At 40.6% G+C, this 24,640-nt stretch overlaps 1 protein-coding gene across 19 annotated transcripts in view; it reads right to left on the bottom strand.

Annotated features, from left to right (window-relative positions):
* Positions 1 to 24,640, bottom strand: part of SOX5 (SRY-box transcription factor 5) — a 655,394-nt gene that overhangs the window by 137,764 nt on the left and 492,990 nt on the right. For all 19 annotated transcript variants that reach the window (XM_054804269.1, XM_054804526.1, XM_054804608.1 and 16 more), the window contains 2 exons: positions 11,884 to 12,056; positions 9,319 to 9,387 (listed from right to left, as the gene is read on the bottom strand). In XM_054804269.1, coding sequence (XP_054660244.1) covers positions 9,319 to 9,387; positions 11,884 to 12,056 — 242 coding nt within the window. The remainder of the gene's footprint in view (positions 1 to 9,318; positions 9,388 to 11,883; positions 12,057 to 24,640) is intronic.

Raw genomic sequence — 24,640 nt, 5'->3', positions numbered from 1 at the left:
TTAAGTACTACTGGTGGACACAGCACTATTTATCTCCTATTCAAATTCCAATTTGGGAAATTACACACTACTTGCTTGTATCAACTTGTTCTCCCATTTTACATGAAGACCCACATCCCAGCTCGGCTCTGAGTATTACGTGTGCTTGTACTTCTGCCCAATGTTTGCAGGGATGGCTCTATCGGGTGAACTACTATGGCACTTGCTAAGGCAGGTTGAAACATTACCACCTCCAATGGACCAACCCAACCCTACATGGGCTGAAACTGCTGTCATTACAGAGTCAGCACAAGAAAATGTACCCTCACACCTCAGCTCCTGCAGGTCAGAATCTCCTAATATAAGTATCACTAAATACTATCACCAACAAACATGTACCAAGAAAAGTTCCATCTTTAATTCATGCTATGTATCACTAAAAACCTCAGTAACTCCTAAATAACCCTAATAGTGCATTGACTTTAGTTAAAGCCAGGCAATCCCAAACATATTGCATAATATTAAAGAGGAAATAAATGAGAACAGAATATGGCTTAGAGTTTCATTCTCTTCGGGTTCCTTCAGGATGTCACATGCTATGTAAACCAAATACTGCTTGGCCAACAGGGGTGAAAGCCCCCAATTTAGAGAATCACCAGAATGATACGCAGTTGTGAATTTTCAAATTTAGTTTTGTTCTAGGGGGTGAGACCCTACGATAAATGATCTCGAATTATGCAGCTATCTGAGTCATTTTGCAACTGGTGACCCTTATAATGATGTTCTCGTTTTCAGAGCCAATGTGATGCCACACAGTGATTTGTCTGTTAAATTGAATCTTTGCCTCTAGATAGATAGATAGATATAAAGTTTATTTTGAAATGTCTCCTAGTGCCTCTGAGTCTGACTGATGTGAGACGTTATTTTGAACATGCCAAAGCATCTGAACGGCTCCAGTCCTTTCTTTTCAGCGTGCATTCCTTGATAAGTGGCAAAGCTTCCCACTTATCAGTCACTCAAAGTGACTGTGGCTGTCAGTTGTGTACAAAGCGCAATCAGTTTGGAAGCAGAGACACCAGCATTTTTCTTCTCAGCTTGAAGCAAACACGTTTTGACTGCTAGTCATTCAATTTTAAAGCATCTTCAATTAGGGGCGGATGAAGATATAAAGAAAGCACATCCTAAACACCTCCGCCAGCCAGCAGTAAAAAATTTATTGTTATCTCCTGCTTTACCTTACTGCAGAGGCAGCAGCAGCAGCAGCCTTTTTTTGGCTGCACAACTAAAGTGCTCATGACTACACACACTCCATACGGACAAGATCACAGCCGTAAAGAGTTCATGTTCATCTTCCCAAGCCACTTATACAAACTACCGTGGTACTTTCTGCTCCTGTACCTCTGCTGCCTGCTGTGCAAAATACCTGCATGGGTACACAAACGTGAACGCAGCTCACATGCACACAGGCACACTGCCCCACGCGTTCTGAACACAAACATTCACAAAACGACAGATGCACGCTCTATAGCCAATAAAATGCCGACCAAAACCATTAAAAAGACTGTGAAAATAATGACAAGGAGGGAAAAGTAAAAGGGAGGGCTGGCAGAAAGGAGGAGTTGATGCGGGAAAGGGCGGGCAGCCGCCTAAGGAAGATTGCTCAGTACCACAGCGTTAGGGAGCCGGAAGCAGAAGGAAGTGGGAAAAGTTGTGGGATGCCTCAGAGAGATGCTGGAATTGGAGAGGGGATCTGAAAACAAGCAGAAAGACAGGGCCCTGGGAAGAGAGGTCTCCGAGAGAATGCTTGCTGAGAGGAGAGAGACCAAGAGGAGGCCTTGGAGCATGATGCTGCCAGCTGCGAGGACTCCAGTCAACCGCTGGCATTTCTCTTACAGTCCTAGCTGCCGGATTATTTTGGGTGTTTTAGTGTTCTGGTTTTTTAATAAAAATAAGTTTCTGGCCCTCCCTTGTGATCATGAGAGAGAAATGGAAAATAGGAACACTGAAAGATCAGTAGCAAAAAGGAAATTAAGAAAAGATGCTAAAATTGCAAGAAAGAAGTCACAAAGTTACAAACAATCTCGTAATTTTAAGAGCATTTGGACTGGTAACATTGGAGAAAGCTTCCTTCTCAGCAAGTGCTGTTGCAATCATGTAGCTCAGCATAGGCAAAAAAGCTGATTTATCTGATGAAAACATGCCCTTGCAATTTCGATAAATTCAAATTGTACAAATTCCAAGCAGATCCTGCTTGTCTGCATTGGTGCAACTACACCAGTCAGTAAATTTGGATTGTATGAGACTGTAGGAAAGGCCTGAGACCAAATTACCTGTAGATGCTTGCTTTACAGGTCAACTTTGGAAGTAAAAACATGGTACATTGGTGCAAAACGTTGCTCTGCACAGAAATACGGGTAGATAAACAACTCTGCAATCTTTTATGTAACTTAACTTTTACGGTAACGGAAGGAAGTGAAGGCCCATAGGTTACTCTAAAGGACACGCGTCGTATCCTTCAGCCAAACACACACATTACTCGCTGAACTTGAGAGGCCAGCAAGCAATTAGCTCATTCTGACTCTTAGCCTAGATTTTTCTTTTCACTCTTCCCTTTCCCTATTTCCTCCCTCAACCTTGTCTTTTTTTTTTTCTTTTTTTGGGGGGTTGTTTTTTTTAAATAATTAATTTCCCAGGGGCTGTTTCCTGCTCAAGGGACAGGCGAGTTGTTCTGATAACCGATAGGACATCAGCTGCAAAGCTTTTGTGAGAAACAATTGTTTAGCCTCTTTGCCGGCAACCTCAGTTGTTTGGGAAGAGGTTGCAAAGTCATGGGAAAGGCTGCAGTGTGATTCCTTCTTGGGCCTGTCTCACTGAATCCAGTATGCCCATGTTTATAAGTTGCAGGAAAACAGCTGCTCCTGACACATGATGAATTTGGACAAAATGTCCCCAATCAAGGAGCCTGTTCGGTTTGACTGTGCAGTCACAGCTTGTCATATCCACACTGGCAAAAAAAAAAAAAAAAAAAAACAAAACCCAAAATAAAAAACAAACCGTCTCAGTGGACGGAGCCTGTTCTGAAAACATTTTGCAGAGTGAGAAGGAAGATACTTTCTCACAGTTTCCTACTGAAGAAAGGTCTCATTAAACTCCCACTAATATGAATAAGAGCCTTTTCACTATGTTCAGTGGGAGTTGGATCAGGCCCTCACTTCAACAGCTTTATTGTCTACCAAGGAAACCTTTTGTCCTCACCTCTCTCTGATATGCAAAGAGGACTCTAATTACAGAAGAACTAATACTGTTCTGCTGTGCAACGGCTTGCAAAGGGGTCGTAGCACCATGAAGCACTGCTCTGCTGTCACTGACTTCTTAGAAAATCAGAATTCCCAGGGAAAATGGTAATACAGAAGCAACAGACATTACTAAATCTGTAACCAAGCACTTGTGTAGTGGTTGCTCATTTTTGAATCTTGAGTGAAGGATGCATCATCTACAGCCCTTTAAAGCCTCCTAGAGAACTCTGGGTTACAGGCATACAAGAAGCTGGGGACCAGGAAAGAAATTTCACAAGTCCTTACGGTTGCACTGAGGATATACCACCGGGGCAAGGATTAAGGGTAAGGATCTCTACTCTCCTTGTTATAGGCACAAAGTATTCCAAGTATTGAGCTCGCATAGTGGCCTGCTGGAGTTTGCTTTCCCGCAGGAGACAGAAAATGAAGGGATGAGCTGTGTTGGAAGTATAATTTAGAGTGAAAACTTGTTGGAGCAGGGAACAAATCTTCACTTTTCTCTGTGTACGGTCAAAACAGTGTCTTCTCATGACAAGAAAGAGGAACTGGTACTTTTTACAACTAAACTTCACCTGAAATAGGTCAATCAAAACCTCACTGTTTTCTCAAACAAAGAGAACGCCGACAGGCTTGAACATCATTTAGCCAGTTCTGGATAACAGATGATTGCTCACCTGAGGAGTTCAAAAGCAACAACAAATCTAAACAACAACAACAACAAAAATTATCACCATAGATAACTGTGTGGGTAAATTATGATATCTAAAGCACTCTGGAAGCAGGTCTCTTTACCAGTGTTTTGGAAGGCTGGAATCAACCCAGAGCTTCTTGGTGCCTGGAAAGTTTTGACAATAACAACTGTGTCATTTCAAAACTTTGCACGTTAAGCTTCAGAAATATTTTTCTGAACTTTTGTGTAACTCAGAAACCAAATCCTTCTTTCCTCCCCCAAAATATAGCTGTATTTTGAAAAACAGATCTGGCTACAAAATGGACTAACCATCCTGCAGGAAATTCCAAGTGTTCCAAGATTTTATTACATTCCAAATTGGAACACCACCTTAAACCTCAGAACTTAATGAGAATGGGAATATTCTGATTTGGGAACATATTAATGCAGCCAGCCCCTCTCCATCTACCAACACAACTCACAGGGAAAGGGACACAGCCAGCTGACAGCAGGTGGGGAGGACGGAAATCTGGACCCGGACTCACAAAGGAAAGCCTTATTGGACCCAGGAGGACACCTAGGGCAGCTGAGGGATTCAGAAAAGCCAAGAAGCCTGCAACCCAAAGGGACATGGAGTCTGGAGGGCCATGGTGCCCACACTCCCTGCCAGACCAGCTGCTAAGGGTCTGCAAAGCTTGAGACCACGGTAAACTTTTCACAGAATCATACAGAACTGTTTTGGTTGGAAAAGACCTTGAAGATCATCAAGTCCAACCTGGGAGCAGGGCCTTCTGGAACTGCCTGCGCCATCCGGCCAGGCATCAGGCAGAAGTCACAACCCGCCTGGCAGGCAGAGCGGGCTAGAGGCACACCTTTCTAGCTTTGCATCAGAGTTTAGTCAGGATCCTCTCATTCTTCAGAGGTTCGAACTTTCTATCAGAAAAGGTGTCCTGTTAGAACATCTGCTGACAAGTCTCTAGCTCTGAAGTAAAAAGAAAACCCTCTATTAAAACACACGAAGTCATCGAATGGTTGCTGTCTAGCAGGAATTGCTCTCAAGTTTCAGATAGCACTCAAGTTCTTAGGCTAAGTACGTCACTCAGAAATGAATGTAAATTAGTAACCAAGTACTGGCAGTATTAAACTAAAAAGTCAAACAAAACTGTGGCCTAAATGTTAGAGACGTCGTAAAGCTGCGCTGTTGCCTCTTGCTGCTTTGAGATTTTAGTTTTACATTATTGGCAACCTGAAGTGCTCCAAGATATCGAGCTGGGCTCTCCAAAAAAATTTTGACTAAAAATCAGAACAGTTTAAAAAACAACATTTGGCCTCCGTTTTGTTTGCCTTCTAATTTTGGAACTTGTAGTGCTCGTGGTTTCAGATTTTGCCTGGAAATCCGAGAGATGGAAGTTTACATTTTGAAGAAATGAAAGCTGGCACTTTTGTCATCACATGACTCCAAGAGCTGGGGCTTGAGGAAAAAAACATAAAACACTGTCAGGCTTTCTACAAAATTGTGAGATTAGCAGCATCAGTTTTATCACAATTTAGGCTGCAAGGTTGACCTATTTTATCAACAGTGCCCTACTGAATATGAATTGCTTTATGAATTTTAACAACCATATTTCATTTTAAATGTAGTTCAATTAAAGTGACATTCGTCACTGAGCTTCAAAGCAAACTATTCATTTGTCAACCTGGGCTAGACTTTTTCTCTGAGCAAGTGCACAGCATAAAACTGCACCACTCCACAAAACTTTGCACCTCAGAGACACCCCTCGAGGCAGAACACCACACACGCTCATTGCCTGTCCTGGGGACTAGCTCAGCATCATGGAAAAGGAGCACCTAGCCTTCCAAGTTCTTGTCACTTCCTGCCTATCTGATGAGACAGCTACAGAGCTCCAGACTCCACCATGTTCTAGAGCAAGGACACCAGGAAGCGGATTGTGGCCTCACAAAAGAAGATGGCGAGGTGACAGTGAGAGTTCCTGAGGCCTTGAAGGACAAAACTAGATTTAGTCCAAGAACTTGCTAAGCCATACTTAGTGTCTGCATGCTCCTTCCTTCAGCCTGTTCTACAGCTGCAGACCACTACAGAGCTGTTCTGAAACACAACCTGAGATCTTGGGGGCTGTTGATGCACAGGAGTTACAGGACAGAACACGCATTCCAGTCTCCTTTCTGGTAAAATAGCAAGACTGAGGTGTGCAGGGGAGAAGACCTAAAATACTCAGCAGGCAGAAACTGGTAAAGCGAAAACCTTTTCAATACACATACACACAAAGATTAAATAGAACAGAAAGCAGTGTGCATGGGAGGATGCATTGCAAAGTGGCATAAAATAAGAAGGGGGAGGTTTAGTTAATTATTCAGAGAAACTCAAACCTCTTCACAAATTAGGTCTAGAACATCCTGAAAAGCAGAAAAAAAATATTATAAACATTTGCAACAACACAAAATCCTGTCTAGATCACATTTTAGTATTTTGGGGTCATACAGATTCTTAAATATAACCTAATCTACAACTTTTCTCCAGTTTAGCATTATCTCTTTACTCCACTCTCCGTATGAAGACAAGCTGTCTTCTGCAGTAGCGACATCTCTTTCCAGTTAATTCAGAAGAGATGGACTTGAAAAAGACATAATGTCAATTAGAGACTCACGTGCCAGGTACATTTTTCTAAGCTCAAGTAGCTATCACATCTTTCTTCAGCATCACAGAAGTGGCTAGTTTAATTGAGCTGTAGTTATACTCAGCATTTGCAGTCCTCTAAGGAGGAGAGACACGTTGCAATCTCTCCCTGCTTATGTATTTTGTGTGTGTATCGGTGATTGTATGCTGGGGTAAGAAGAGAGGGAACTCTTTCCAAGTTAGCACACTTAGAGAAAGGAGTCATAAATCATGGGGTCAGTCAGATTGTGCTTTTTTTTAACCTTAGGGTATTATGTTTTCAATACAATATTTCAATAGCTTTTTTCTGTGTAATAATTTATCTGGAATTATGGCAACTCTTACAAGCTTAGAAAAAATTGGCTCAAGTAAAATGAATCCTTTGTCATACATAGGTTGTGTCCGTAACTGCAGCCTAATCATTCAATTGCACATAAGTCAAATAGTTATCCAGACTTTGTAGGAATATTTCCCTGTCAATAAATCTAATGCTATTTGAAAACTCCGGGCCAATGTGACAGAAGCCTGTTAGATTAATTAGGGCAAGGTCAGAAAAGCTGAACTCACAGCTACATTCATGTCACAGTTTTGTTCCACCTACCATAACCTGATTGTAAACTCACAGACCGTTTTAAACATGGGCATGTTAGGGTGACTTCATTGTCGCCGTTTATATACAAAGGCAAGATTACTTCAGGAATTGCTTCTTCTCTCTGACAACAGTCACCTAACCATGTAACTGAGAAGAAATGTTTTGCTTTGTATTCACTGTCAATAAGGGTTTTTTTAAATTTTTAAATGTTTCTCCCTATCAGTGACTTCATCATAATTGGACTGGAACCAGGGTTCACGAGACTACAAGACCATACAGACTGTGGAACTGTCAAGAGGCAGACAGTATAATCAAATTTCACTACAAACAGATCACCTCTGTGGGAATGAGAGGACAGTATTGTCTCTCTCGGCCTGTTCAATTCTTGACCTTTATCATGTGACCATCCAAAAGGAAAGCGCCCCAAATCTGATGGGTTTTGTGTGAAGTGGACCCTGGAGGTGAAATTCTGACCTCGGCAGGATCAATATTTCATCCAAAATCCCTTGAGACAGACCTCCAAATCAGTTCTTAGGCTTGCAGCTTGTATCAGATGGTAGCTAGCTGACTTTCATTTACTACTGACTTAGGTCAAACTTGGACCAGGGATCAAGAGATGAAAGGCTCTATATCTCATTATCGATAATCAGTGTTCTCCACTACCCTAAAAACGACATACTTCATTCTTATCTACAAGGCTTTAAAACTTAAAAGGGTTGGGGTCAAATTATGTTACTTCAATTTATTTTTATTCACTGCTTATAAAACAACTTCCTCTCTCACTGTCATAGCTAAATGCTAAAAATGTAAATACTTTCCTTGCTATTGTAGAGGTTCTATTATTGTTTTTCTTTTAAAGTCTTATTAAAGATACAGCAATAAAGAAAAATCCCTCCCACACACAAATTTAAAGAAGGAAAAAAAATACAGAGGTCAAGGCCAAGCCAGGCCTCACCAATCTCAAAATTACTTTCAGCAAAGCAAATCTTGTATTTAAGTTGCCTTATAACTGAGGGGTGGACCTTCCCCAGAAGTTTTTCATAGTTATGCAAGTCCAGGTACTGACAGAATATCCTCTGAAACAATAAAGCCAGTTTTTATTCTAGTCTGAAGCCATACGACTCCTCTGATTTTGCTGGAATTAAGTTTTTCTTATACGAGTAACGGATATGACTCATAATTTTAGGCAACTAATTCTGAAAAATTGAGAAGCTTTGGAAGGAAAATCCTGTTGTTACTGAACAAACAACATAGCATCCATTTTCCACAGCGACTTGCAATGCTCTATACATAATTGCATATTAAACAGCCAGAGATTTCACCATGATTCTAGAGATCTATAAAATGTCAAACCCCTCCTTTGTTATTCTGTGAAAACCTTCATGGGCAAAATGATTTGCATAATTCCCAAAACAGGGGCATGCATATATACAAATGGAGAAAAAAGTAATGAAATACAGTCAATGGCATGAAAAGAAACTTCTGAATACTTTAAGGAAAAAAGAAGTTAAATAAAGTTTACTGGGTATGCTGGGTTAACAACTTTTTTCTACTACTAGGCGTAAACCTGTAGATACCTAGGACCTACACGGTTGCTCTCCTGAATCCAACCAACCTTTTGACCAGTTTCTCGTTCAGACAACACCTCACCTGAAGTGCTGAAAATTTCTGGACTTTCAACACCTGGGGCAGAGGGAAGGAGGGACACTTGATTACCAATCACTGAAGAAAACTGCTTCCACAAAACCTTAAAAACAGAGTTGTAGGAGACCCATTCCAATCCAACTCTTTCCAGCAACAGTTTTGCCACTCCTGATCTACAGCTGAAAGGGGATTTGGACCTGAAAACCCTTGCTCACATGACCAGCTCCTCTGCCATCTGCTTCCTGATCCTATAGGAGCTGTGTGAATCATACAAGGCATTCCAGAAACTGACCTTTTTTGCTTAACAACAGGTAACATCCTCATGTGTTTCCATAAGTACGATGTAAGCCATCTGCAGAGATTCTTAAAGAAACTATGACAATAATGGCTGAGGGAAAGCACGGGGAAATGGAAAGGAGAGAAGAGAGATAAGAGGGGCATGGGTGGAGACGGAGTCTCTGACCTGGATCTGTTGCTGAAGAAGGTTAATTTTGTGTTGCTGCTGCAGGAGCTGCTGCTGTTGTCTTGCAATCTGTGGAGAAATTGCACAGAAGAAACGTGAGATATGTATCACCATTCCTGGCGTCAGTATATAGGAAACTTCCACCCTACTTGGTTCTTTAAACTGCTCTATTAAGTTAAGAAACCTTCAAGTGCAGGGGGCAGCAGCCTGGACTGCTGCTGAAGCAAGGGGCTCATGCTCAGGAGCAATTCAAAGCTAATACTAGTGTGAAAGCAAATCTTATGGAAAATATTGTGCTGGATATTAAGAGAAGGACTGATGCAAAAGTCTCTCTCTCGCTATCTGAAATGGCGCTGCTAAAATCCCCAAAAAGTGAGCACTCATTTGCTCCAACTTGCTGGAGGAAGAACAATACTGGCAGAGAGACTGGAAAATAATAGGAGAAGGCAGGAAAGGCAAAAAAGTAGGATGGACAGTAATATTCTTTTTATGTTTGGCACCACCTACTCAAATATTCAAAAACAAAAAAAACCAAGAAAGGAAATCTGACACCCAGGAGGAAGGTGTTGGTGTGCGTACTTCCTTGATGCCAAAACAGACACAAAGAGACTAGAACCGGGTTTGGGAAAATCACTGACTCTTCAATGTGTATATCAGCTGAAAGCAGCTAAGGGGGCAGCGCTAGGCTACACAGCTCAACATTGAAAATGATTTACAGAAGTTGATGGAGTTGTACTAAGTCTCCTCTCAAAGTCACGTGTGTTTTCCATAAGGACTTCCATCCCCCCTTTCCACTGACTAAATGACTGGGAATCTTACTGTAGACAGATTTTACATACAGTGAAGAAAACAGCAGACAGTAACAGAACCAAATTAGAGTTCTCAGATAAACCATTATATACCTCAAACTTACAAAGCAAACTTGAAAAATTTTCATTTGAGTCATCACAAAATCTCTGCTCTCATGAATAGCTAGCACAGCAGTAGAAACATGAGAAGGAGTATTGCTCTTCCCCTGTGGTATGTGTACACATCGCAGGGTCAGATGGGAACTTACACATACTCACTGGGAGGAATTTTGTGCATTCTTCCCCTCAGGTATTTTCTTTCTATTATTAAACTATTAGCATAAGAAACACTCATGCTTACTTAACTCAACATCTAAAAGATTAAATGTTTTCCTTCTAGAGCCTCTTTTTGAGCAACCAAAATAATTTTTATCAATACTTTTTTTTGAAAGTTTGGTTATTTTAATTTCTTTCTAACACAGAATTATACACAATTTCTTGAATTAAAAGGAATCCTTGTTATCCTAATAAAAATCCTGCAGGATTTCTTACTGCCTTTTTCCATTCGCTCCATTTTCTTTTTCACTTTCAGATCGTTTAGCCATCCTGTCGCAATAGCGACTTTAAAAGGCAGGGCAAAGGAAAGAGTTACTGAAGGATGTCTCCTCGTGGAAGAATCTTGCCAATTCCACCGTCACCCCTTCATCTACCTTCTCTGTGTAAACAACAATGTGATACAAATTCTCTAGTTTAATAGAGAAGTCACTTCTGTTCTCCCTATGTGGGATTTCAGGTGTGAGGCCAAAATACACAGTATTTAAGATAAGGTTTTTAAATAGTCAAAAATAGGGAAAACCAAGGCTAAAATGTCTGAAGATGTCAGCAGTGGTTTAGAACCTTAAGACTTGCTTGGTACAACATAAACGTTGAAGTATGAGAACTGTGACAGATTTCAAAGAATTTTGTGAGTTTCATAAAATTCACATAGCTGCAATTCTATGATATAAACTCAAATTTCATTACAAGCTGAAATAAATGGTCAAGCAGATCAAAACGCTTTCAAATAACAGGTATCAGGATGGACTCCTGACAATTGTAAACCAGATGTCTAAGTATTCTCTGCTCACATTCAGGTACAAAAATGGACATTCATTTCAGTTAAAACTTGCACAGTGCAAATATGTTAGCAACATTGTGTTCTTGCATAAAATATCATGTGTCCATGTGTGCACGTTGGAACTGTTCATGTGTCTAAACATGCTTGCATTTTCAGTGGAGGACATATCTGCAAGAGCAGAAAATCAAGCCTCTCAAGTGTAGAAGAGAAAAAGTCACACTTGTTCACTGACATTATATTCTTCTCCGCCACTTTTTTGCACAGTTGGCAAAACCAACTCTTTCATTTGTCATAGTACAATCCAAATGCTGCATTTTGTTCCCTTTATACCTGTACAGTATCACTCAGCTCAAGGAGCACTGGAAGAGTATTGAGGAGGGCTGAATTTGTACGCTTATTTACACTTATTTTTAGGGAAAAAAAAAAAACAGTTTTGGAAGAGAATACTGGAAGGTGTATCTTTAAAAGATAAAGAGCGCTATTTTATATATTGCAAATTAAGGCATTCTGCCAATATGTTTTTGTTTAAACTTCTTCACCTAAGGAAACAAACATAAAAAAAAATTCTCAAGCAAACTTACGAAGTATCAAACCTTTCAGCTACTGGAAAGTCCTCCTAGAAAATTATTTAAGCTGAAAGCCACTATAATAATCACTCACCTGTTCTTGTTGCTGCTTAGCCAGCTCCATTTGTTGGCGTTGTTTCTCGATCTGCGATGCAGCCAGTTTCTTCTGTTCATCATGAGCTGCGAGCAGCTGTTCTCGCAAACTGGTCAGCTGATTGATCATACCCATGAGCTGCCTTTCCTTCTCAGCGAGGCTTTCTGGAGTCCCTGGGCATCATATGGTGGGGGGGGGGGAAAGGTAAAAAGAAGAGAGGAAATTTAGAGCTAGCCAGGTTTTTATCTTGCAGCTTCACTGTAAGCAAAGTTTTAGTAGGACCAAAGAGTAGCAGCATATTGCAATACACTGCACATTAAGACCTGTCCCTCTACAGGAAAATGAGCCACGGAGGATAATTCTGTACACAGGCTTTGATCTGGTGTCCCCCTTCAATGTTTCCTTGCCCTTTCATCTATTTTCCATTGCCTTTTTATCAGTTTAATAGGGCGAAAAATATTTGCCTATTTTGGAAGAGCTTCAAATTGTAAACTTTGCTCGCATTTCATGGGGATCAAAATCAACACTTCCAGTTTCGAAAAAGACAATTACATTTTTGTCAGAAAGTTACGATAAAGACACATCAATGCTTCGACGTTTACAGAAACTGTAAGGCGTGTATTCAAAGCCCTCTACAATCAAAGGGAAGCAGAGAAGTCTCCTGGGCGCTGGGTACCCCGCACCCCGCTTTCTCACTGTCGCTAGCGCAGCACACACCAGCTGGCAGGACGCTGCTACCTGTTACAGCATCTACAGCTGCCCCGATTAGGATGAAATTATATAGTCTTTAAATTGTCAATAACTACTATCGCTGTTGCTGCCACTGATGAGTATTTTTAAAGGAAAAAGTCTTGCATACACGCATCAGAAAAACTGAGTGAAACACAACTCACCGTCTCTCTCATTTGTACTGTCATGAGATGTTTTTTACGGGAGAGTTCAGCAGACACAGACAGAGGAACTGACTACCTCGCTCTCATAATCATTCTGTAAAAATTCTCCTTCTACCCAGAAGGACAGCGGTTATAAGGGAAGGGAAGAAAACATTCCAGGAAAAATCAAAAGCTATGAATCATACGCTAAAACAAAAAATGGCACTATTAGAATATCCAGTATCATCTGACGTTGAATTTAAAAGACCAGAAAATATGTGTAGCAGCTAATCCGCAGATATCTCCAATACCACCACACCCTCTCACATGAATCAGATCCTATGAAACCCTTTCTCAAAAAAGCTTTAGGAAAGGATTAAGGCTATCAGTGTCTCTGCCTCCTCTGAAAATAGCCTGCTTTTGGGACAACCCTGCCACACAAACCTTTCTCAAACACAGGAAGCATTCTTCTGCCAATGTCACCAGTGCTCTCCAAGTGGAAAAAAAAAAAAGGAAGAAAAATTGGCGACTATACTAAATGTGTTCCTAGCCAACTATCAGTCAGACATGGAAAAGAGCTACTGGTAATAGCTCATTTAGTCTACCCCCCTGCCAGTGCGGGAATGTTCCCTACAATATATTTACTACAGCTTTCTAGATTGGATTGAAATGTCTGAAATGGTGAATCATCTACTGCTTTCTTTGGAAGACTGTACCACTGCCTTAGAGGTGTCATTGGTAGGGCTCTTTGCTCCATAGTTAATTCGATTTACATTCACTTAATTTCAACCTTGCGCTCGCAAGCAGCATCCCATTTGCTACGTCAGCCAAGTCCAGGCCCCTAAATGCGTTTGTAGACAGCCACGTGCAAGTGGGAAAACACAAAGAATCAACATTTTCATATAATGGAAATGTCACTTGATTAACTTTTTATTAAGATGCTCAAGATTTATGTGAAAATTTTCTTATCATATAACAAAGAACTACCTCAGAATATTTTCAGATATAGTCTCAAAAAAACCTATGGTACAAGCTGGAAACTACAGAAACACACTGAAACAGAAACCATAGGAGTTTGAACCTGTTCTGTTAAAAACTGTGAGAAAGAGTGGAAGCCAGTGTTAAAATACTAACACTGCTGAAGAAAACACTTGTGACTTAGGATTTTTATTTCAAACATTGGAGACAGAGAACTGCTACAAGTAATGCATTTGCCACCTGGCCATACAATTAATCAGAAATTTCTATTGTCACTCTTCCATCCTTCATTTGTTTTTCCCTAGGAAAAAGGGCGCAGTGTTTCCAAGTGGCATAGAAGAATTACTCTGGAAAGTAGCCCCTTCCTTGTCCTGTCCACGGCTAGCATGTCGCTTTACCGGAATGCTTGTCTGATGAAGGCTAACTGTATACTGATACTGGCAATATAACACGCTGGGCACACTGAAACATCTGAAAATTAAATATTTTATTTATTTATTCAGCAGATATCTTACTCCAAACTTTTACTGCGGGGTGGGGGTGCACAAGAGAGGGAGGGAGAAGGACCTAGAGAAGAGAAGGAATACACAGGATTGGCGTAGTCCTAAAGCTAGGGGAAGCAAAGAGAAATCACTGTCAAATAAACTATTCGACAAATACGCTGACACACATCAAAGATTTTCAGCCAGTACTGGTTCATCAGTGCATTTTGAGCTCCTACAGTAGCTTTCAGTTGGGAATCAAAAAGCACTTTGTAAAGTTAAATTAATCCCCACCACACCTTTGAAAGGTGGAAAAATGTTTCCATATGTGTAAACTGTCGGACAGAAGGGTCACAGAGTTAGGTACCGACAGCAGCAGCAGCAGAAATGCTGATATCCAGCGCTGTGCTGCAAAGCTCGGGCTGTGCTTCCTGAGAGAGCAGAACGCTCCACGTGCCACCGCCCTGACCACGACACCAAACAACGGCACGACCGCGGGGCCATCCGCCTACTGCGGCTGCTTCTTTAACCTGATTTACCTAGAAAACTTCTTTCCCGAGAAAACAGCGGGTTTATTCAAATTGCAGGAATGAGAGGAAAGTCTGGATGAACTACGAGCAAGCGGTTGGGGCGATGCTGGAGCTGCAGGCACACCGCAGCCATGCAGCTGGGGACAAATCCACCAAACTCAGACTCTTCGTTATTACTCAGTTTTTAAAGAAACTTTGAGATGACCAAAGGGGGTGCTTTATGCACTAACTCAGTAAGTGCAATATAAGTAAGTACAATGCATAATTCCTGTGGCTTATAAAAGTGGAGTGGAAGCAGTCTGACAAAAGGCAGCCTTCTTGCATTATATTTCTTGAGCAAGTTTAGTTTGGTAATAAACCGAAAAGGAGAATTTATCACTGTCAACTTTTAAAAAAAAGTATTTTGTTGGAGAATACTTTCTGGATAACAAGGCTCAGCAGCTACTTTATTCTCCCGTGATTAGCCCGTCCTTCCAACCACTTCAATAATACTTAATTATAATTTCAATTCTTTAAGGTATCATTCCTTGCAAAATAAGTACTCGGACAGCCACACTCTGAGGTGACCTGTACAAAACCAGAGGCAAGAGAGATCAGACGCGTGGATCTACTGGGAGATGGTGAGTTTTGGGGTATATTTCCCCTCGCCTCACCCACACATCTATATAAGCCCCACTGACGATGAATCACAGATAGTTTTGAGGTTTCTTGCAGACAAGTGGTGGCTTATAAAAGTGTGAAAATTAAAAAGAAGAAAAGCACTTGAATCAGACTGTCTTGACCATAATATAAAGCATTTGAATTTAGTTTAAGTTTGGTAATTTTTTATGTTACCTTTACTACTTAGAACACTTTTTCTATAATTTCTTTGTAGAAATGGCCAACGAAACTGCCATTTCCAGTTGTCATTCATAAATTACTTAGCTTGTACAAGAAATGAAGGCCAAACAATACTTGGGGTTATTTATGTAATAGTTACTACATAAGTGACCATTCTCTGATTTCCTTACTGAGCAGAGTAATATTGAGTTTGGATTTCTAATGTCACAGAGCAAAATTAAAACTGGGGTGAAGAAAAATTCCTATTCTCTGATAGGAATTTTTTCAGGTGTATTAAAACGCACTACAGAGTTAGAGCACCAGTTGCCATGTTTGTGCCCGCTTCTAGATGCTGGAGATGGTGGGTAGGCAAGGGTGGTGGCCTTCTGTCCTATCACTGCTGTTGTCTCTCTGTTAACCCGCATGAGATCTAAACCTCTATCATTGCGTGAAGCGTCTTGGCAGCTACGGGATTTCCATTTTAAGAATTCTGTAGCTTACAGGGCAAAACGTGTTAGTATTTTAAGTAACCGCAACACCAACTGCATAAAGATAGTTGCTTAAATCATGCTACTTGGGAACTAATGAAGTATCCCACACTGCTAGAACTTGGGAGGCAGTGCAAACCTCAGCGAGGATAAGCCACCAGCCCCAGCAGCTACCTTCAGCTGCTTCGCTTTTAAACTCACTTAGAGCTGCTCCAAGTAGTATAGAGTTGGGAATGGTTCTGGAGCTGGCCTGTGCTCTACACACAGTATCTGTACGGATGCAGTGCTTTCATTCTGGCCATGCGGCGTGGCTGGGAGATAAAACAAGCGCCTATTATTGCAGTGTGCAACTTGACAGCAAGCTAGACCCACTTCACACAGGTATTGAGTGAGGAGTAAAAGGAGAGTAGCTTACATCAATGACTGCCTCAAAAATTACTTTTAATTACCATCAGATCCACAACAAATAGATACTGCACATTTTATGTTTAACAAAGCTTTTAACCACCAGACCACCTGCCTTTCAGGAGATTGCTGTAGGTGCTCATACTGTTCTCTCTCTACTCTATCACTGCAGTGGCAAAATGTGGATTTTTCACAACTTATCAAATCAACTCAGGCAAGAGAGCATCAAAGTATACACTACAGGTTGATACAGCGAACAGCCCAAGAAAGGATGCCTTCCAGATGCGTCAGCTTATTCTCTATCACCACAAAAAGAGATTCGGAAAGGAAAAAAAAACAAAACAAACCATGTTGTGGATGCAACACCCACAGCAGATGGCAATAAAAGAAGACTCAAATTAGTGGCATTCTGTATCGCCAAACCTAAACTTCATCTCAGATCAACACTATCCATAATAGTGTTTAAGTAGTAAAAGAAATTTACTCAAATGTGAAATAAACTATTACACATTCGTAGTTCTGATTCACAGTCCCAGACTGGCAGTGACAGTAACATTTTAATAAACATTAGAATGAAGACACCAATATGACCAAATGACACACTTAAAGTGAGAAAACGAACAGGAGAAACCTTGGCATATCCACCCAAAACAGAACCAAAGCAAAAAAAAAGGCAGAGAAACTGCTTTTGCAATCAAAACAGTAAATACTTTATTATAATTTATTAGACAGAATGAGAATGTAAATGAGAAGTTAGGAAAGCCAATATTTTCTTTAACAGGCATTTGAAGCTTTTGCTGCGAATGCTCAAGCGACGAGAACGTTTGCTTGCAGCCAGCCTACGGATCTGCTCGCAGCCGCGCAGCACCCGGCGCATTCTGCAAGGGGCAGAGCCGTGGCAAGGCTCTCCTCAATCCCTCTGACGTGTCTCAATTAAACTGCTAGGAACGTTATCAATCAGGGGTGCTCGCGTGCACGCTCACGCACACCCATACAGACAGTGAAATTTATCCCCCGAGTCGGTTTACTATCAAAGTAATTACGTAAATAGCTTTTGAACTGTCAGCATCTGTCTTTCAAAGAAAAATCAAAGAAAACAATGTGCAAGTACAAAGCCTGGAAGACACAATAATATTGTATTACGTTCACATCATTATCTATGGTTACAGAAGAAAAAAAATCCTCCTATATCTACAAAGCTCTGTAGGAAAAAAACCCCAACAACATTAAATGGAAATAAGAATATTTTGAAGTACTCTGTGTTCAAATAATGTTAAGACACATAATAATAATTGGAGCATACAGCCTAGAGCATTTTTTAATTTCAAAGCATTAGCTAATTGATCTTCTTATAGACTGTGAGCAGGTAGAGAAGCAGTGGTATGCATTACTTACTTACTTATATATGAGAAAACTGAGGCGTAAAATTTTGAGAAATTTGCCTAAAGTCATTCTCAACTTTATGTGCTGTAAGCCCTTTTATTGCTGGCCTTGCTGAAGTCGCCAGCAGAACTGTATCAGTAAGGCCAACAATTTACCCGCTGACTTTAGGATGGATACATGTTATATAAATAATTAAATATTTGCTTGACCTGGTTTGATACCAGGTAGGGTTCTAGCTAAAGGCACCCTATGAATGAAGCAGCAATTGAAGCCATCCAACTAACGAAGCACCAGAACCATGCCACGAAACTGTTTCTGTGTAACTCTGATGTAACAACAGTGGGGTGAGGACGTAACTACAACCCATACACCAGCTAAAAACTGAGTCATCTCCTGTGATGTGTTTTTTCAGCACTGTTTTTAAGCTAGGGGCATAACATTTGCCGTGTAAAAATGAAAAAGAGCCAAGAAAGAGGTTTTTCAAACTGAACAGCATATTAACTAAGCTGTTCTCAGAAGAATTAAACTCCTACTAGCAATAACTTTATTATATCCAAAGAATAAACAACGTTTCAGAAGTCCATAAAATAAGTATCTTTTCTGGAGAGTTATCCCAGTATCTTTTCTTGAGAGTTTCATTCCCTTCCCATTCTCAAATATTTTTCTTCCTCCACCCCAGTTTTAATTTTGCTCTGTCACATTAGAAATCCAAACCCAATATTACTCTGCTCAGTAAGGAAATCAGGATAGTAAAATAAAGAGGCCACCTAGTCGTCTTCTACTTAAAACCCAACTAATCTTTGTCATGCTCCCCCTAAAAAAAAAAAAAAAATCTATTTAAAGCCTGATAATAATTTTAAAGAGGAGTATTCTCCCCTTGCTGCACAGACAGCCACGCTGCTGACGTCACCCGAAGTTGTATATGTGAGGCAATGGGGAGCTGATGTTACGTGCCTTCGGGAAACGTAGCCTGATAAACAGATCTAACTGGCTGAGGTAAGTTCAGAATTTACACTCTTCTTTCCTCTGTCTTTGAACAGAAATGTCAAATGTTTATGACTGAGCAATGAGTATATACTTTAAATTATGTACTTGCCGGTATGTATTTGTGGGTGGATGTGGGTATGTGCTCATGCACGTGTGCAAACTCCCTTGATGCTTCCCTAATCAATACTTCAGAGAGTATTTTATTATGGACTCGCACACAGCTTTTCAGGCCAGTAAATCGTGGAGCTGCCACGACATAAACATCTGAAAACTGGCATTTTTCATTAAGCATTTAAGCCAACTTTACTACACAATGACTGCCATCACTTACAACTACCTACCTTGCTAAATTAAATGACTTCATCTGATTGATATGGGAAGTCAGCATAATAAAAGAAAACTTTCTGACTGCTTTTTATTCAGCAAGCCACAGTCACCAGAAAAAGAAACAAGGAAAGAAAAAGCCCAGTATTCAAACTGATTTGTCTGTACCTACAGATTTCTGTAATGAATCTTCTCTGAGAAACAGAAGTCCTTTTCAGAACAGCAAGCTAGAAGGAAGTTAGTTATTTCAGCATACGGACAGTCTTAATCTTTTAGGTTTCAGTGGAACACTTTGCAGAATGAATAAAAACAAATGATGAGCATTTACCATCTTTTGCCATTACTACCCTCAAGAATTAATATTCTGTGGGGACAAAAACTTAGCCGTCTGCTCTACAACAGACCAGCACATGACTATTTTGCAATGCTGGAAAGAAGTTGTCAGTGAGTATTCTTTATTTGCCGTCAGGAAAAGTTTTGGTACAGTAGACTGCAAACAAAGCTTGGTATTCAACCAGGTTAGTAACTTATTGTCAAGGTTACAAAAGGAATAGACAACATTTGTATTGAGACTATTTCTCAGAGGTTATTCATTGTTTCACTGTCTAGACAACAAGCTAGAACTAGGCTAGAGAAACAGCATTTGCTGCTGGAATTTTATGCAGCAGCAGGGAAAACAGTAAAAAATATGTATGTGAATGTATATTTGCTTTGTTTTGACAAACTGGTAATTAATTGTAGCTCAGCAACATTCATCTCTATCAGCACAGCTTTCAGGTAATTTTAGTATAAAGAAGAACTGGTTTAGGTCCCTTTTGTCATCCAACCCTCCGGACGATTTTTAAATATAGTGGTTTGGCCTCCATATGTTCAAACAAAATAAAGCCATTGGCATTTGCCACTTTAATCGGTTCAATTTTATTCTATTTTCTCTATTAATAATCACTTCTTGAAAATAAAAGTTGTGTTTGATTTAAACAGAACCTGATTTTCTCTGATCAAATTCAGCACCTTTACATAAAAAAAAAAAATCTGGAACAGCCCAAATTTGCGGCTGTGTCACAAATCCACATTTTTTGCATTTTAGGTGCTTTAAAAAAGATTCCTCCAACCCTCCTTCCGCAGATACTACCCTCAACTAACCTCCCGCTCTAGGGTCAAACAGGAGCAGCTCCATCCAGTCACAATCTCCATTTCAGGCTTTCATTTGGCCTGAAAGAAGTTCTGCGTTGGTGTGGCTCAATTGGCACTGTCTGCTTCTCTGCAGCCTGAGAGTATCACATTGCACTCTCATCAACCTCCACTATTTAGGCAGCTGCCAAATTTCCTCTCAAAACTTAGGTTCCCCTGTGTGCCACTGGGCAGGTTCACCCCCTCGCCCCCCCCAGCACTTTTGACATATTAACAAGGGACTAAAGCTCACTGTCAGCAATTTGCTACTATTAAACACCCCCAAAAAATAAACACAGAGAAGATACAAAGTAGGTTGCAATAAATATTGAATTTATCACAGTTAAAAGCCGACAACCAGATATCTCTTACCTCCTTCACTTATGACTCTCACCCTCCTTCTCTCCCCACTCCAAATACAATACTATCCACAAAGAATAATGCAAAACGTCCACATCTGACACAAGTTTGTCAACATTTTTCAACCATTAATTTGCAAATGCAAAATTCACACAGCTCCTAACAAAGTGTGCAGCTTTCATACATCTCCTGGGGATCTGTGCTTTATTAGTCAAAGGTTTAAACCCAGTGTATTCCCCATGAATAATCTCTCTGCCTTCCCCCTCCTTCCTCCTGTCCGCATCTCAATGCAGAATCCCCAGCTTCCTTGTCTTCAGTTTACAGATTATGCGATCCAAAGTGTCACTCACTGGATTACTGCACATAACCTGAGCGCTACCCGAAGCTTACTTGTCTTCAACTTGTCCAGCATTACTTAAATGGAATTATCCGTCACAATCCATATACCGAATCTGCATAGCCCACTTATCTCAAGATTCTGTGTGTCACCTACCAGATTATCCGTTTTAATCCATACATTGAATCTACGTAACATATGTCTTTAATTCATGGGCTCTGATGAGCTATAGTATCACTGAATGGATTATTTCTCTTTATCCATTATTGGCAGTCGTAAGACCGTTCACTGCATACTCTCTCCTGCCCCATCTTCTGAGCATATAAGCAAGATTAGAGTCTTCGGCAAACACAGCTCTATCACACATCAAACACTGCTTGATATAATACCTGCGCTGATACTTCACGTTAACTTGGAACCCAGTTTCTCACACAAAACAAACAGCTGTGTTATTATGCATTAAAGATGAGGATTGGTAGGCTAATCTTGCTTTCAATTACACTCTCAAATCTGTGGTTACTCCAGCACTGTGTTTGGAGTCACCTAGATTGAAGTGGCTACAACGAAGAGTTGATTTTACCCTAATGATGATCCCTTTCACAGTGAGTGCAGGAAACACTTCACCTGAGTTGTTTAGGAACTAACCTGTACAATAGAGAAGGATTTTCAAACAAGAAAAAAAATATCAGGTTCAGGCTTGCCTGGTCTTTCTTGAGAGATTCGGGCGCAATCACTGTTAACAATGCCTTCGCTTCAACAGAAAACCAACTCAGAAAGATTAGAAACAAAAGTCAGTTTAGCCTTTTGTTCCACACACCCATTCAAAATTAGCTAAATGGGGAACATATAAAATATGTATTATTATTTCTTGACAACTCTCGATAAGCGAGAGATGGACAAGATTAGCAGAAAGGCTTTGTGTACACCGGGGAAGTTTGAAAAAGAGTTCTCATCCTGGTTAGAGCTGCCTCATGCACATCAGCGTTAGCAAGACTGTGCACCCCATGATGCACCCGGCCACCTGGGGGGCTGGCAACATTCCCTGAAGTCTTCTCAGACGGGGCCCAACACCAGTGAAACAGAAGTTTCACGTTTGTTTTCTAAGTCTGGAGATGGCCACTGACACTGAAGAGCATGGAAACAAACTTCTTAAACCTTTTCTGATCAACGGCCCGCCCTACGTGCTGCATCTGCGTGTTGGTAATGTTGCTTTGGAGGAAAGCAACCACTTTCACCCTGCAATGCACAAGGATCAGGCAGCCTCGTGGAAAGCAGAAAGGAGGCATAATTTTCCTTCCTGTAGATGATCGGTTTGAGACCTGAAGTTCTCTCTGCTCTACTGAATCCAATAAACTGCATTATCCATGAATAATCCAGGGGCCTTCTGAGCCCTGTTCTTGAATATGATGGATATAAGTAAGTTTGAACAGGCTTTAACCAATTCAATATACACTTTTACAGCTTTATTTTAAAATATTTCAATTTAACGGCATGTTTTGCGAGGTTTACTATAGACTGACTTGTTTTCAACAGAGTAAAAATTCCAGGGATTTCAAAACAAAATTTCTTAAGAAATCTCCAGTGCCAAACTTGTATTATTTATTTACCCCCAGGCTGCCTCGCTAAATAAACAGAGGCATTTGAGTTAAAATTTCTACAGATATGAAAGGTTCTAGATTTTGACCCATTTTAAAGAGTATTCCCTTGCACTACCTTTCAGTCAAGCCTTGGAATGAAATCTTAGGTTTGCTTTTCCATTAGTAACTGGACATACATAGACCCTTCTAACTGTGATCTCGAAGTTCACAGCTAGACCTCTGCAGATACCCTCCCATTTTACAGCCGTCCAGATGAAGAAAGAGGGACTTAAAGTAGCTGCCGAAAGTAACAACTAAGAGGAATAACTGAATACAGAACGTGGGAGTCTGGTGACTTCCAGCCATTCACCAACTCCCCTATCTTTAAAAAAAATATTACTGCTTTCTAACTTAAAAGAAATAACACTGGTAGAAAATAAGGTCTTTCGCTTCATCTCCCTTTCTTTTAATCTCTCCCAGAGAATAAAACTCAATGGTAATAACACAGACTTGGGCATTAACAATATGTAGCCTAGCGCTGAGACTTTAGCACATGACGTACTAAAACTCCCCCAGATCTAATGAAAAACACAATGAAATTTTGAACAGTTAAGTGGAAAAAACTATTCAGTGCATAAGACAGTTGGGCAGTACAGCTTCTAGTGCTGTCCACATTCCAGGCTGTATTAATAATAAGACACTACTTGTGCGGGGTTTCCAAATATCGCTAATAGAGAAATGAGGGGAAAAGAAACACAGCTGCCAAGCCAAATATAGAAAGAAGTTAATTAAAAAATCACAACTGGAAAACTTAATAATTCTACATTCCTACAGAAGGACAAAACCGTTTTCTAGCATAACACGCGTGTGTTTGTACACGCATACGTGAGCATAAAACAGCTCAACTTGCACACCTTTCATGTTGCCTCACTAAATACAGCTGCAATACAGCTGAGCCATTGTTTGTTGGCCGCTCATGGCTGGCGGTGCCATGAAAACCGCATTCCTGGGCACTAAATAATCAGCCTGCCTGACCCCCCAAGAACCTGTAAGTCAAATTCATTTACCCCCAGAGGGCAATGCTCTATTGTATCCTCCCTCCTTTCTAGCCACCTAGGAACAATGGACAATAATTGCAACTGTCACGGCAGTCAGTAGGAAAAATAAACCAGTGCCTGTTTTCACAGCTTACTGCCAAACCTGATCCAAACACCTAATAACCATGCCCCCAACCATAGAACCACAGTTGCACTAAAAAGCCTCAGATGTGAGGCTTTTGAACAGAGCTACAGAACAATAACTCGACTTGTGTTCAAAATATGAAGCTAAAAAACAAAAATTAAAGCAAAGAAAACTCTTCTTTGAGGCTGTGCTGTTGCTCCCCATCCTCCCTCCCCCGGGCAAGACTGAAAGGACTGTTGAATTTCTTTCGTGCTAGCATATATAGCTGCTGCTGCCGCTTTCAAGTTTAACTGGTGAAAGGGAAAGAGAGGAAGGCAGAAAAAAAAAAAAAGGTTGCCCTCCAACAGAACAAGATCATAGGGACTGGGAACAGACCGCCTTCTCAGTGTGCTGCACTTTTCTGAGCAGCTTTACCGAGTCCGAAGGCAGAGGAGAGTCGCTGGGAGTCCTTCTAAAGGCCCCAGCACATCAAGAGTTAAAGAGGCTCCAGACAACATGCAAGAACTGCTGAAATACACACCCAAAAGTGGGTATGAAAGCCGCCCGTGTACTTTGGGCCTGAAACATCGTAAAGATTCATCAGTTCGTGGCAGACGATGATGCTATTTTAAAACACTATGCTTTTACAAACCAGAACTCGCAGATAAGCCCAGTGGCTACCCTACCTCTTTAGGACCTGTTGCTTTACACATGGAGAAAACGTGCTCAGTGGGAATAAAGAACCCAGGGTCTGGCCCTCTGTTATAATAATAATGATAATAATATCATCTCAGCCTATTTGGGGCCAGAGCACTATATTCAGTTTTAAAGCTATTCTACATATGTAATGAATATATATTTTTGAATTACAGCCTCTCAGGGAG

Source organism: Grus americana, chromosome 1 (genome assembly GCF_028858705.1).
Source record: "Grus americana isolate bGruAme1 chromosome 1, bGruAme1.mat, whole genome shotgun sequence".
NCBI classification, from domain to species: domain Eukaryota; kingdom Metazoa; phylum Chordata; class Aves; order Gruiformes; family Gruidae; genus Grus; species Grus americana.
Note: the sequence above shows the minus strand (reverse complement) of the source record. Positions and strands in the feature narration are given on the sequence as shown.